The 13,918-nt window shown below is 33.1% G+C and overlaps 1 protein-coding gene across 2 annotated transcripts; it reads right to left on the reverse strand.

The window, feature by feature from the left end:
* Positions 1-399: 399 nt before the first annotated feature.
* LOC107015045 lies at positions 400-4,981 on the reverse strand. Of its 2 annotated transcripts, none has more exons than XM_015215206.2 (2): positions 4,738-4,981; positions 400-2,031 (listed from the first exon to the last, which is right to left on the reverse strand). In XM_015215206.2, the coding sequence occupies exons 1-2, from the start codon at positions 4,828-4,830 to the stop codon at positions 715-717; spliced, it is 1,410 nt and encodes a 469-aa protein (XP_015070692.1). In that variant the 5' UTR covers positions 4,831-4,981; the 3' UTR covers positions 400-714. The 2 variants fall into 2 exon arrangements, with proteins under 2 accessions (XP_015070692.1, XP_015070691.1); XM_015215205.2 differs by having other exon boundaries at positions 400-2,034; positions 4,738-4,980.
* Positions 4,982-13,918: the final 8,937 nt, after the last annotated feature.

Genomic DNA, 13,918 nt, shown 5'->3' on the forward strand with positions numbered 1-13,918 from the left:
AGTTATTTGCTAGTTGGGTGGAATCACTAGATATGGTTACTACTTGGACCGCGGAGCTTGGAGAACGGAGAAGGGGCTGAAGGTGTCAAAGCTGAGAGATTTCATCTTCATGTTCTAGTTCACATAGTTGTTCGGGTGATCGAGGAGGAACATAGGTGGATGAACAAAGAGTTTTTGAAGCTGGGTAGATGACATGACAACTTTGTTGTGCAAAGGAGAGGACCAACGTTGCTATCAATATTGTTGGTGTCCCAATTCATTTAGGGGCTGTTCGGTTACTGATTAGAGTTATGCAGGTACTAGCTAAGTGTGTGTAACTTGTCCAAAAAGATGGGAGAGACCCAAGTTAAAACACCAAGGTAGTAAGTAGTAGATTACCACCAATCATTGCTTAACTACTTTGATACCATAAACAAGTGAGAAATTCTCATTTTCAAGAAATAATAATCATTTACATCTCTTTTTCAAAACATATTCTATGGTGTATACAAAAGTCCTTTATCAAAGGAATATTTTCAGGTGACCGACCAACTATCTGAGCACCAAATTAAACACCAATTACTGCACAAGTCTGTCCAACTCTTCAATTTTAAAGCTAAGTTTGCTGCAATTAGATTTCTATGCCTGAAATTTGCATTCCCAGCTTGCTTATATATATATATATATATTACCAGAAGCAGTAACGTCGGTGCGTTTTAACATTGATTTTTAACCTTAGCTGACTCCTGGTTGCAACACAGGAAAGAAAGTCCAGTTGTTTTGAATACCTGATTCCTTCCCAGCAGCCTTGTCACTTGTCCACCATTCACAGTCAATACTGTCCTTCTCCAAGACTTCTATTTTCACATTGTCAAAATCAAAATCTTTGCTTGAGCCAAAGGTGATATTCCGGTGCTTTCTATGGCATTCATCTTCCCCACTTTCTGAAGCTTTCCTAGGCGATCCATATGTTTTTTCTTCGGCCATAGAGCTACCACTTTTCATTTCACTGGCTAACAAATTGGACACATCCATTGGAAGAGTTGGTTGAGAATGCGACATGACGGGCTCCTTTTCTCTACAACTCGGGACATCTTCTCCAGTTAATTCAAATGAAACTCTGTGATCAATTACACCTTCCCCAATTTCAGAACCATTATCAGAATTGGCAAGAGATGCTACCTCGGAGATTTGGTTCTCCAATAGGTAACTATCTCGGGAAGGAGGTTCCCCACCATTTGGAGTCACAGTACCAGAACCTAGCCTTGAAATTCCACCGTTCGGGGTCAGAGTTCCAGAACCTAGCCTAGAGCCCCAGCCACTTGGCGTTAATGATCCTGAGCCAACCCTTGAACCCCATTTGCGAGTGGAGAAATGTTCATAACCAAGAAATTTCGGAGGCTCCCCCTTACGAAACTCAATAATAGGGCATTTTCCAGGGAAAGGTGAGGAGGTACCAGAATTTGATACTACTGAACCAGGAGATATTAGATTACTACCTGGACTTCCTGGATCTTGATAAGGCACAAACTCATACTGGGACAGCGGGAACTTATAATTGGACCCACTGTATCTTCTGTTGCGGGCCAGTGATGATGTCAAAAGCTGCGCAAAAGGCACTTCTGGTGAAGGTGGAGTTGTCATATGCACCGGCTCAGGTGGGGGAGTAAAATTAGCAGTAGATGGTTCAGTAGTGAAGGTAGAGAAAACAGGTGGGGAAACTAACTGTGTTTCATGAGCATAGGGACCAATTGCAAAAATAGACGCAGTCCCACCGGGAGAATATGCATTGATAGAGAGGGCTTTGAGAGAGAGTAATCCAGCGGGTGACTGGGTTGCAGAAGGAGGATCAGATGGAAGAAAGGATGCAGGAGAAGAAGGAGGAGCTATAAAAGGAATTACAATGGTGGCTGAGTGGTTTGGATTTTCAGTAACTGGAACAGCAGGTCCAGGTGCTACAGGTTCAGGAACAAGGACGGCATGACCAATTCTTTTGCTGTGCTTGTGAGAACCAAAACACCAGTATAGACTCCAGCAGCTTCCCCATCTTCTCTTCTGGAACCAAAAAGTTAAAAGTTAGTGAATAATAAATCCTCAAAGGAGAATTATGTGCACAATTTTACACATTTAGACAACTGTAAGACTCAGCATTATAATAAGCAGAGGAAGATCCATGCCAATCCATGTCAGTTAACCCAAAATGAGAAAGCAAGTGAAGAGAATGCAAGTAAAATTTCAAACTTGACGTTCTATAAATTTCACACTGCTCAATCTTCAAAGGAAAAAGACAAGCAGCCGAACTGTAGAAAACACTAAATGTTACAAGAAGCACATAAATCCCTGATAGTTAAACATCTCTGAACAATCCTAGTCAGCATTAATATATATGCCAAAGAGGTTTGTTTACTATGGTAATAACTGGCTACAAATAGGTACCAGAACCGGCCAATTACATTTTTCATAACTATCAACATCCTCTTTTTCTACTTTTTGGCAATTTCATACATTACATGGGTAGAGCTAGTATTTTCAAACAAATACATCCTTTGGACATCAGAAATGACATCAGTGATTACTTCTTATTCTCATAGCTCAAAACAAGCTATGGTGCAGAGGTACTCGTCCTTCTCAAAAACACTATGCACGTTGATGTTGTATGACACAACTTGAGTGCATCCATTTTCACAACGATGCAGCCTCATTTTCCTAATCATAACTTGTATAAATAAGAAACACGAATAAAAAGTGCATATGCAAAGGCCAATCTGGCAAGTGTACAAGGATAAGTTTTTGTTTTTATTTATTTATGTAGAAGGATAAGTCACTCTTTACTTTTGCTGGTATTTCAGTTCCAATTTTCTAGCAACATAGAGACCTTTAGCCGTAGGAAGAACTCTTGAAGGAAAAGTGGAGCACCAACTTCTGAGCTGAAAAGCTGCCTAAATGCACAACCACATGGAATAGAGTTTACTAACACCCACAAGATAGAAGATCAATCGAACTTTCAGCATGGATTCAGAATATAAATATGGCTTCAACACAATAACCAATTATAGCTATGTGGTTTATCATAGTTGTGGAACAGGAAGAGGTGATTACTGTACAACATTCAGAGAACTGCTATATTGTCAAAGTAGTTTAGTTCCAAGGAAATCCTAATCTACTACTTCTCTCTACTGACTCGATCACAACTACTGTGCTCCGACCAAGATTAACCCATCGTTTAGTCTCACGGCTTCAAGATAGTTCGTATGCAAACTCTCATTTTCTATTGGCTGTTTTCTAATGCCAAAAGCTGGGTTACATATCAGAAAGGAGTAGTAAAAAACCTACACCTAGAAGTATGAATATATATCTTAAATTGAAACTTTAAAAAAGAATCACAATGAATTATTCAATGTAATAGAATGTAATGATGTAGGTCCTATTCACTATTTTCCGAAAAAATTGTATTAAACCTAGTGATGCAGACAATTACTTCGTCATTCCTCAATCTTCCTCCTATTTTACAGACATAGCCTGTAGATTTCAACAACTTCTCCCTGGAAGTTACAACGGCAGCCCCTATAATATCCTCTAGGCTAAAAGACATGATTTCATTATCAGATTAATAATCAAATTCCAATCAGTGACTTATTTTCAAAGGGCAGCAAGTCTTGTTAAACAACTATGGAATCAAAGAGTTTTCTCTTTTATCCAAACAATTCTTCTATTAAAGCCAGGTTTGAAAATATGCTGTTTCAGTTGGATGCTATGTTCTTTTCATGGCACTGCTCCCCTTGTTGACTTTGATCTATATCACATGATCCAGCACTACAGATGGTCACATAATAGGTGACGAACCAAGAATTACGGAGGAGAAAAGAGAACTGCTTATTGCTTAAAAGTTAAATGATTATCAAGATAGAGAAAAAGGAAGACACCAAAACTGGACCCAGATACTGAAAAAGTCTTCACCCTTCTCTACACAACCCACAAGTTGATCCTAGCTAAAAAGTGATAAAAGGACTTCTTAATCTTACCCAATCCACATCCAAAAAAGCCGAGTTAATTTCTCAAATAGCCATTCAACTAATATCTGTTACCTCAAAAAGTCACCTTTCTTCTTGATTCCAATTTTGATCAACAAAGTTGGTCACTTTATGAAATAATAACTATCAGTTGAGCAACCATACGAGAAATCAACTCCCTAAAAGCCCGAGGATTGTAGCGAAACATCAATCCCTCTTGCTTTTCCCTCAACATGTTTGTCTATCCTCTAATCAACTTTTCAACAAATAGACCAACTTTTCTAGGTCACAGATTTACAGATGAAGCAAAATTCACAACAATGGACTGAATTTTACATATCGAATCACCGCGAAACAATCTTCCATCACAACGCACAACTACAATTCCCAATCATAAATAATCATTTCTTCACACAGCTTTCCCGATCTGTTCCTTTTTTTACCCTTCGTTTCATGATTTCCGATCATCTTAGCTGATAACCGTCACACCACCAAATCTCCAATTTCCACAAATAGAAACACTAGTTTTAATTTTTTTTTTTTAAAAAAAGAAGCATATACCTTCAACTTCACAAAAACATGAAATTTGCATCAAATCAGTATAAACAAACAAAAAAAATATATATAAAAAGTAGCACCAAAATTAACTCAAAACTTTTTTTTTACCTTTTAGCTATAATTACAAGTTACAGTAGATAGTATGGAAACAAACAGAGTACATAATTATTATATATCTATATATATATACCTGAACTGTAGACGGTTGAACTCTACTCTCTGCATTAACTATAGCCGAAGCGGCAGCATTTACAGTATCTACAGTATTCTGTACGCTACTCATCCTTGGAAAAAAAACTACAATTTTAAAAAAAATACAAATTCTGTTCTCCGGCAAAGAATTATAGATTTTCCGGTAACTGAACCGCCGGAGTTTTTTTTTTTTTTAATTAAGAAAGAAATCAGGAGACATTCGAAGAAGAAGAAACACAATAATCGAGAAAAGACAGCGATTTATTTATTATATTAATAAGAAGAAGGAAAGAGGAAAAGTTTAATTATTTTTTTTTAAAAAAAATAAATTAAAAACTCTTCTCTAGCTGTTATTTTGTAATTATGTAGGGAAAGTGGGGTCAAAAATAACATTAAAGCAAAGATCTGTGGTATTATATTACGTATAAGATGGGGTGGATAATGTTGGAATTATTAGTGAAGGGGTGGAATGACGGAAATGACCTTGGTTTGTGGTTGAATTTAATGAGGTGCCATTTTGTGTAAGCGGCGTAAGATAGAATAGGTTTGGCTATTAATGGCTAAACTGACGCCAGGGATGCGCATTTAAGGAAGGGGATGTTGTTTTTGGTGACAGAAGAGTGTGCCACCGCGTGATGTTTTTCAATCGGATCACGTGACCGTCGTGATCTCTGAGTTGTTATTAACTCTCTAATTTTATTTTTTTACGCAACGCATTCGATTAATATTTATGTGCTTTAATTTTAAATATGAACGAGTAAATATATATATTTACATAGCAAATCTCATGTGATTTGTTACATAAGGGAACATTTGTAAGTAATTTATTTGATTTTATCACTGATGAATACATAATTCGTTGAAATTAAGTTAAAAGAGGTATATTTATGTATTATATTTTTTTTCCTTCCTAACTCTTCAGTCTTACGAGAAAATTTTAATTATTTTATTGTTATATTTTTTTAGAAAAGTATCGAAGATATTTTTAAACTTAACACGAATTATTAGTTTTGTTTCTGAATTATCGATTAACTAAATTTAGATACACTTTCAATATGTAACATGTCATATATAATAAGCTATAGGAATATGAGACTCTTAATAAAAAACGAGCATGACGAGAATTTAGAGGCATATTTCACTCATCTTACACGGTTGAGGTGGTATTTAAGTCTAATTGATCATGTAAAGAATTAATAATTTGAAAATAAAATTAATTATTTACATTAAATTTAAGAGTATTTTCAATAATTTTCTCTTACATAAGGGTTTTTATAATTTTTAAAAACAACTCAAGATAAATGAAAAATAATAATTTAATCTTAAAATTTAAATAAAAAGAAAATTTGAATTATTAAAAATTACGACAGTAACACACTGGGAATATTTTTAGCCAACTCACTTTTAGAATATCTCCATGAACATATGCGCCAAAAAAAAGGATATAAGCGCTTTATTCAATTTTAATTGCTTAATTAGCATTTTTATTTATACTGTAGTAAACTAGTAACTAAAAGAGTAAAAAAAGGGCATAATTGAATATAAAGATTCGATAAAATTTGGAATTATAATTTGTGATGTTATAGTTATTGGATTGTTCCTTATAATATGCTTGATTAGTATAAACTTCATATCAATTTTTTATTTTTCTAAAATGAAATATACAATATCTATAGAAATATATCTAAATACTATGAATCATAATTTTATAATCAAAATATTCAAGAATTTAGAATTTTTTATTAGTTTTTCGCCTAGTATTTGATATCTGCACTAAAATTCGATTAATTCAAAAAGATTTTTTTATACTTAGGACTCGAACACGAGACATCGAATTAAAAAAAAAACTCTAAAAAAATAATATTATTTCCAAATATAAAAAAATAAATAAAATACACTATAGTTTAACTTAGGACATATAATAATATGTTTCAACTATTTATATCACGTATATAACTAATTTAAATTTATCTTTATCGAGATAAATCAAAATTATAATTACGAAATAACTTAATCAAAAAAGCATTATAACGGAAGCTAAATACACGTGCGGGGAACCACCCATCTTTTGTTGTTTTTTTAATTTTGGTTCTTTTTGGAGGCCCTCGTGTGCTTGCCTCTTCCTGTTTAGGACAATGACCTTTTTTTTTTTTTTTTCTTCTTCTAAACTAAATAAAAATAAATTCTCCCCCACTTTTTAAAGTAATTTACGTATTTATTATTCTTTTTTTAAATAAATAAAAAAAAAACAGTACCAATTTGCCTTTTTCCTTGTCATGAAACGTGAAAGCAAAAGCTTCTTAATTAAGGAGTACTCCTAATAACTTTATGCTTAACTTTTTACATTAACCTTTTTTTTTTCCATATAAGAAGTTAATTAGCTTTACATTATAGTTATTATAGACTTTTTCATGTTTAACCAAATCTTTTTTGTTTAATGATGAAGATAATGATTGTTAATTAATAATTAACATAGATAAAGAAGAATTAGGCAAAACCGTCATACGTGGGAAATTACGAAGTGTGAATCCACTTCAACATCAATAGTAAGTCAATAATTATTCACTCTTTTTTGGTTCCTTTCACTTCTCACCTTTTCACACTCAATCTAGAGCCGTGGGGTTTATATCAACCAAAAATTATACTGTTCCTTTTTACTCGTCTATTTTTTCTTTTATAGTTGACTCTAGTTATTCGTTCACTTTAATAAATCAAGAAACGATAATTTTTTTAAACCTAGTATACTCTCAATTAAATAATTAATTACTTTGAAAGATGTAAAATTTTTCATCTTCATAATTAATAAGGATAAAATAGTAAATTTACTATGTCATTAATTATTTTCTTAATAGGTGTGTCAATTCAAAAATGACAAGTAAAAAGGGATAGATGGAGTATTATTTATATATGATTAAAAATATTTTTTTAGTTATATATAGTAGAGGCTGAACTATATTTGACTTTTTCAATTTGGAGTTTTTATTTTCTTTTGTATTTTAAATTCTCCACTGTCAATACAATTTCATTATTATATAAGTAGATCTAGATGCTAAGTAAATGATTTTGAGAGTTTAAATTATGTGGATTGGTATCGTTAAAATTATATGATTTTATAAGGAAAGTTTTTTTTTTTTTATGTATTGGTTGTGTCTGAAAATTGAATTTGCCCCTACCCAATTAAGGTGAAATGGAGTGATAATTAAAAGGTAATTGCTATTTCAAAGTTAAAATATTGGTTAATAGCTTAAAACAAACGGTAAGTAACCCATTATAACAAGTTAATAGTGCAAGAAAATTGTTATACTATTGATGAATATAACTTAAATCTGTTTTATTTTTATAATAAGATTTATGAGTTTATATTACATACACTCTCGATCTAAATTATTTTTGCATTATCACGTAACATTAACTAAATTATTTTTAAGACTATAAATCTCATATTTTAAAAATGTTTATATATGAATGACTTTCAAGTGATCTGATATAATAATACATATTTTTTTTGTATCGTAATAATATATTATATAACTTTTAGATTAAAAGATTTTATAGTATGGAAACATTGGATTTGCCCCTACCCTAACGTGATCAAGATTTCAAGCAAGACCTAATTTTGATGGTTAGAAAGCTAAGTGATAAAAAAGGCTATAAAAATTAATAGGGTTAAATAGCTAGATGAGGGTCCATGACAACAAGTGAAGAAGACATGCCACCACCAATTGCAATATTGGGACTCCTCAAGAAAACTAGCCTATCATATTGTCAACTATCTTAGCTTTATCGCGGAAACTTTTACGTGATATATATATAGTCGTCCATCAAAATAATAATCAACTGATAAATAATTTTTTTTTTATCTTCCATAAGTATAATTAATTCTAGTTAAGCGATCATATATGTGTTAAAAGCTAAGTTATATCTTTTTCTTTTATCTGATATTCGATATTCATATCAGCTCGATTAAAAGCTTTTTTTTGTGTGTGGTTTTGGAGTTTGGGAGTATGGGTAAATGGTCCTACAACACTAAAGTTTAGCCCAACATATCACATGTTCCAAGTAGGTGGCCGTTAGATCCTCCAAATTAAACCCCTTTCGTGTACATTTCTACTACTATCTACAATTCATAATTTATCCCTTTAAAACATTTGTCAACAACTTGCCATTACCTTATGTGTTTGTCCTCATTCATCCCACTTTAATTTCTACTTCAAATTGTCTTCTACTCCACTCTCACCATACACATGCAAACATCAAATGTACTAAAGTACATATATGTGATTCTATCATTATCAATATATAACAATTCAGAGTTTCAATTCAATTATTATAAAGTTGTTACTGTATATATCAATTGTGTGGAAAGAAATTGCAAACTTGTACGTTTTATATCTATACATGTTGAAGTTACCGAGTTTGCCACGTTGTTAATTCGTGGGATGAGATTTGATCTGCTTATATGATTTTGGATAATTTTGATCAGCGATTTCATGATATATGTTAATTCGTGGGATGAGATTTGATCTGCTTATATAATTTTGGATAATTTTGATCAGCGATTTCATGATTTAAAATATATGTCTTTATCGAATCGAGAGTACTAAGCACCAATTTATACGGTTTAACTATAGATATATTATGACAAGAGCACATTCAACCTTTGTGTTTTATTGGACATTTTGTTGTAGTTACTTGCTAACATGATCATGTGAAGTTCAACTTCATGATCTCTATTTCTTTAGAGCAATTTTTTGTTGCTACTTGTCTATCATCATTAGTTCGATTAGTCATCTTCATAATGTTGAAAGACATAGTTATAAGCGTGTGGAGCCACTTCAAGTTTATCAAAGATATTTTAAGTAAAGAGGATATATGTATTTGAAAAAGATTTAAGTAAATTATACATGATTTTATGAATTTTCACCTCACACGATATACTTTTAGGGTTAAATTAAGCTTTTTCTATGTCAATTTCTTATTATGATATCGTGGTCAAATCCATCTCAATTATTCACTTACCCGCTGAACCCTAATGTTATGTTGCTCATGCTCCATATATCCATTCTTTGGCATGCAAATATGTTACTAATAAAACTAATGAGAAATGCGTCAAAAGTTTTTTAAAATTTAGCAAATAAAAAAGAAAAATAGCAAGTAAATAATAGTATTTCTATTTGAATTTATGCGAAGGTTACAATCTTTATAAAATCCTTAAGAAAAGATATGTAATCTCATGATTCTTCTCTTAACGGATATTCTTGATTTGATGAAATACTTGCGGCTCAACACTTAGAGCTGAAGACTTTTGTTCTTGATTTGATGAAATACTTGCGTTCTTGATTTGATGAAATACTTGCGGCTCAACACTTAGAGCTGAAGACTTTTTTGTATGCGAAAGACTCACGAAGAGCAATGATTCTCTATGTATTTGTGTGTATCTTCTTCTTTTTCTTCCTTCTCTTTTGGTCTTATGAGGACCCCTTTGTATAGGTGTAAGCTAGGGTTTTGGGGTATTTTGGTCTATAAGTAATTTCAGAGGGTCTTGGGCTTGAAGAACTTGAGTTGGACTCGTCTTGTCAACATAATAGATTGATTCAAATATAATTTGGACTTTATTTAAGTAATATGTTTTGACTCAAATATTAATCCAATTTTATTAACCAATAATTTGACTTGGTCAATATATAAGGAATTTATAGATTAATTCAAAATTTAATATAAATTTATCAATAAAATTTATTGTCTACACCGCCAAATAGAGTTAGTTTAAAATAGTAACTTTTTTAAAAATAAAAAGTAACAGTTGACGATCGTCCTATCGGATTTTCGGGTTTCTAAGTATTAAAATTACATAAAAACGATGAAAATATTTTATCAAAGAGCATGGGGTGTGTTGAATAAAAGAAACAGAGTGTGTATGTCTAGATCTCCATTGATGGAGCTTGAGGAAGAAACAGAAGAAACAGAAGAAGAAGTGAGGAAGAAGAGATAGTACTCTTCAAATGTAGATTGATAGAAAATGGTGTAAAAACATGAGTGCAAAAAGTGTGTTTACAAATGAGTCTGCACAGCTATATATACATAACTAACTCAACTAACTAACGGAAATGTAACTAACTAATTGAAATGTAACTAACTAATTGAAATGTAAGTTGTTTACATATATAAATCAATACCCCCCCTCAAGTTGAAGGTGCAGCAAGCAGATCCAACTTGCTTAGGATTGCTGAATGTTTCACTCCAGTGAGTGCTTTAGTTAGAATGTCAGCAAGCTGTTCACCAGTTCCAATATGGTGCAATGAAATTAACCCTTCTTGAAGCTTAGCTCGCACAAAATGACAATCAACTTCAATATGCTTCGTTCTTTCATGGAATACAGGATTTTTGGCAATTTGTAATGCTGACTGGCTATCACAGAAAACAGGAAAAGGACTAGCACATGGCACAGTTAGCTCCTCAAACAATCTGCTCAACCATACCAATTCCCCTACTACTTTTCTAATGGATCTGTACTCAGCCTCAGCTGAAGAAAGAGATATAGTCTCTTGTTTCTTTGATTTCCAGCTGACAGGACTTGAACCCAACAATACTATGTAACCAGTAACTGATCTTCTTGAATCAGGACATGATGCCCAGTCTGAGTCACAAAAGGCTTGTACCTGGTAGTCATTAGTAGAAGACATGAGCAAACCCAAAGTTGGATCTCTCTTTAGATATCTAAGCAGATGATATGCAGCCTGCAAATGAGGCTCTCTAGGTTCCTGCATAAATTGACTCAGATGTTGTACTCCATATGCTATATCTAATCTTGTATTGGTGAGAAAATTTAACTTTCCAATCAACTTTCTATATGACTTAGGATTTTCCAGAAGCTTCCCTTCACTGGCTTTGAGTTTGATTGTAGAATCAAGAGGAGAAGCAAGACTAGAGTATTCTGTGCAGTTATACTCTTTGAGAAGATCAAGCACAAATTTTCTCTGAGAAATAAGCATTCCAGCCTCTGTATATAATATCTCCAAACCCAAAAAATAGTGTAGCTTTCCTAAATCCTTGATTTTGAATTGGTTATGAAGATAGTTCTTTAACTGATCAATCTCTTCAGCATCATTTCCAGTAAGTAGAATATCATCTACATATACAGCTATAAACACAGTGGAAGGACCTTGTTTTCTATAGAACAAAGAATAGTCATTTAAGGAGTTACTGTATCCCCTAGACTTCAAAGCATCAGACAATTTAGCATACCATTGTCTGCTGGCCTGTTTTAAACCATATAGAGACTTATTGAGTTTACAAACCATGCCTTTAGTATCAACATTTAAGCCCTGTGGAACATCCATGTATACTTCTTCATGTAATTCTCCATGAAGAAAGGCATTGTTGACATCCAACTGGTATACATTCCAGTGTTTCTTTACAGCAGTGGCTATCAAAACTCTCACAGTTGTCATCTTGATGACTGGAGAAAAAGTCTCTGTGTAATCAACTCCATAGTGCTGAGTGTAACCCTTCACAACTAGCCTTGCTTTATACCTTTCTATACTCCCATCAGCTTTATGTTTTACCTTATAAACCCATCTACATCCAACAGCCTTTTTACCAGCAGGAAGTGGCATAAGTTTCCAAGTATTATTGTCATGTAGTGCAGTCAACTCTTGTGTCATTGCATCTTGCCAAGCAGGATTCATTGCAGCCTCATTAAATGATGATGGTTCACAATCATGTGACACACTCAATATAAGTGACTGACTATCAGGATACAAGGATGTAGAAGCTATATGATGGTGATGTGAAAAAGATACATGTAGAGAGGTCATGTAGTCTTTAAGATAAACTGGAGGTTTATGAGTTCTAGTAGACTTTCTGATGGGAGGATCACATTGCTCAGGATCACATTGATTTTCTGAGGGTGTGAGATTTGGTGAAGGAGAAGTAGTTATAATGGGATCACATTGCTCAGGTTCTGGAGAGGTGAGATTAATATTATCATTATCAAAAAAATCATTATCAAATGTAGAACTTGAAGAAGGATTGTTGGTAGGAAAATTGATGACATTAGAAAAAGGAAATATTGTTTCATGGAACACAACATCTCTAGAAATATGTACTTTATTGCTGCTCAAACTCAACACTTTGTAACCTTTAACTCCAAAAGGATATCCTAGGAATACATGAGGTGTAGCTCTAGGCTCGAATTTTGTTCTCTGATGTTTGGGTGTAGTGGGAAAGCAAAGACAGCCAAAACTTCTCATGTGAGAATATTGAGGCTCTTGATTATACAATATAGTAAAAGGACATTTGTTGTGAAGATAGGCAGAAGGAAGTCTATTGATTATATATGTGGCAGTAAGTATGCATTCCCCCCAATACTTGATAGGTAGTTTGGATTGGAAAAGAAGAGCTCTAGCTGTTTCTAAGAGATACTTATGTTTTCTCTCTACCACCCCATTTTGTTGAGGTGTATAAGGACAAGATTTCTGATGTAATATTCCTTTGGATTGAAAATAAAGGACAGACTCTTGATTTACAAACTCAAGACCATTATCTGATCTTATTGTTTGAACACTTGTTTTAAACTGATTCTCTACCATGTTGACAAAAGATTTTACAATGTGTAAGGCATTGCTTTTACAACTTAACAAATGTGTCCATGTAGTTCTACTAAAATCATCAACCAGTGTAATGAAGTACTTAAAATTGTCATGAGTGGATACATGATAAGGACCCCATAAGTCGATATGCAGAATCTCAAAAACTTTTGATGTATTATGAGTCTTAGGTGGAAAAGAAAGTCTAGTCTGCCTGGCCATAGGGCAAATGTTGCAAGTAAACGACTGTTTAGATGAAAAGTTCACAGGTATGGATGTAATCCCCTTCATTTTTATAAAAGGCACATGCCCAAGTCTATAATGCCACAACAAATCATTACAAGAACCATGAGATAAAAGAGGTACAGAATCAGCTAGTACATTATTTGTGTTACTAGAAGTTGTGTCCATTACAGATGACTCAGTATTTTGAGAATTGAATAAAGGCTTGCAAGAATGATAGATGGTACTGCAAGAATGAGAAAAACATTGACATTGAGAGCCTATCTTATTGTTGTGAGAAGAACAAGGCATTGAAGATGAGACCTGTGAAGTGAAGGAACTGTCCTTTTTCTTTTTTAAACAATCTGA

The sequence above is a fragment of the Solanum pennellii genome, chromosome 3 (genome assembly GCF_001406875.1).
Source record: "Solanum pennellii chromosome 3, SPENNV200".
Lineage (NCBI taxonomy): Eukaryota > Viridiplantae > Streptophyta > Magnoliopsida > Solanales > Solanaceae > Solanum > Solanum pennellii.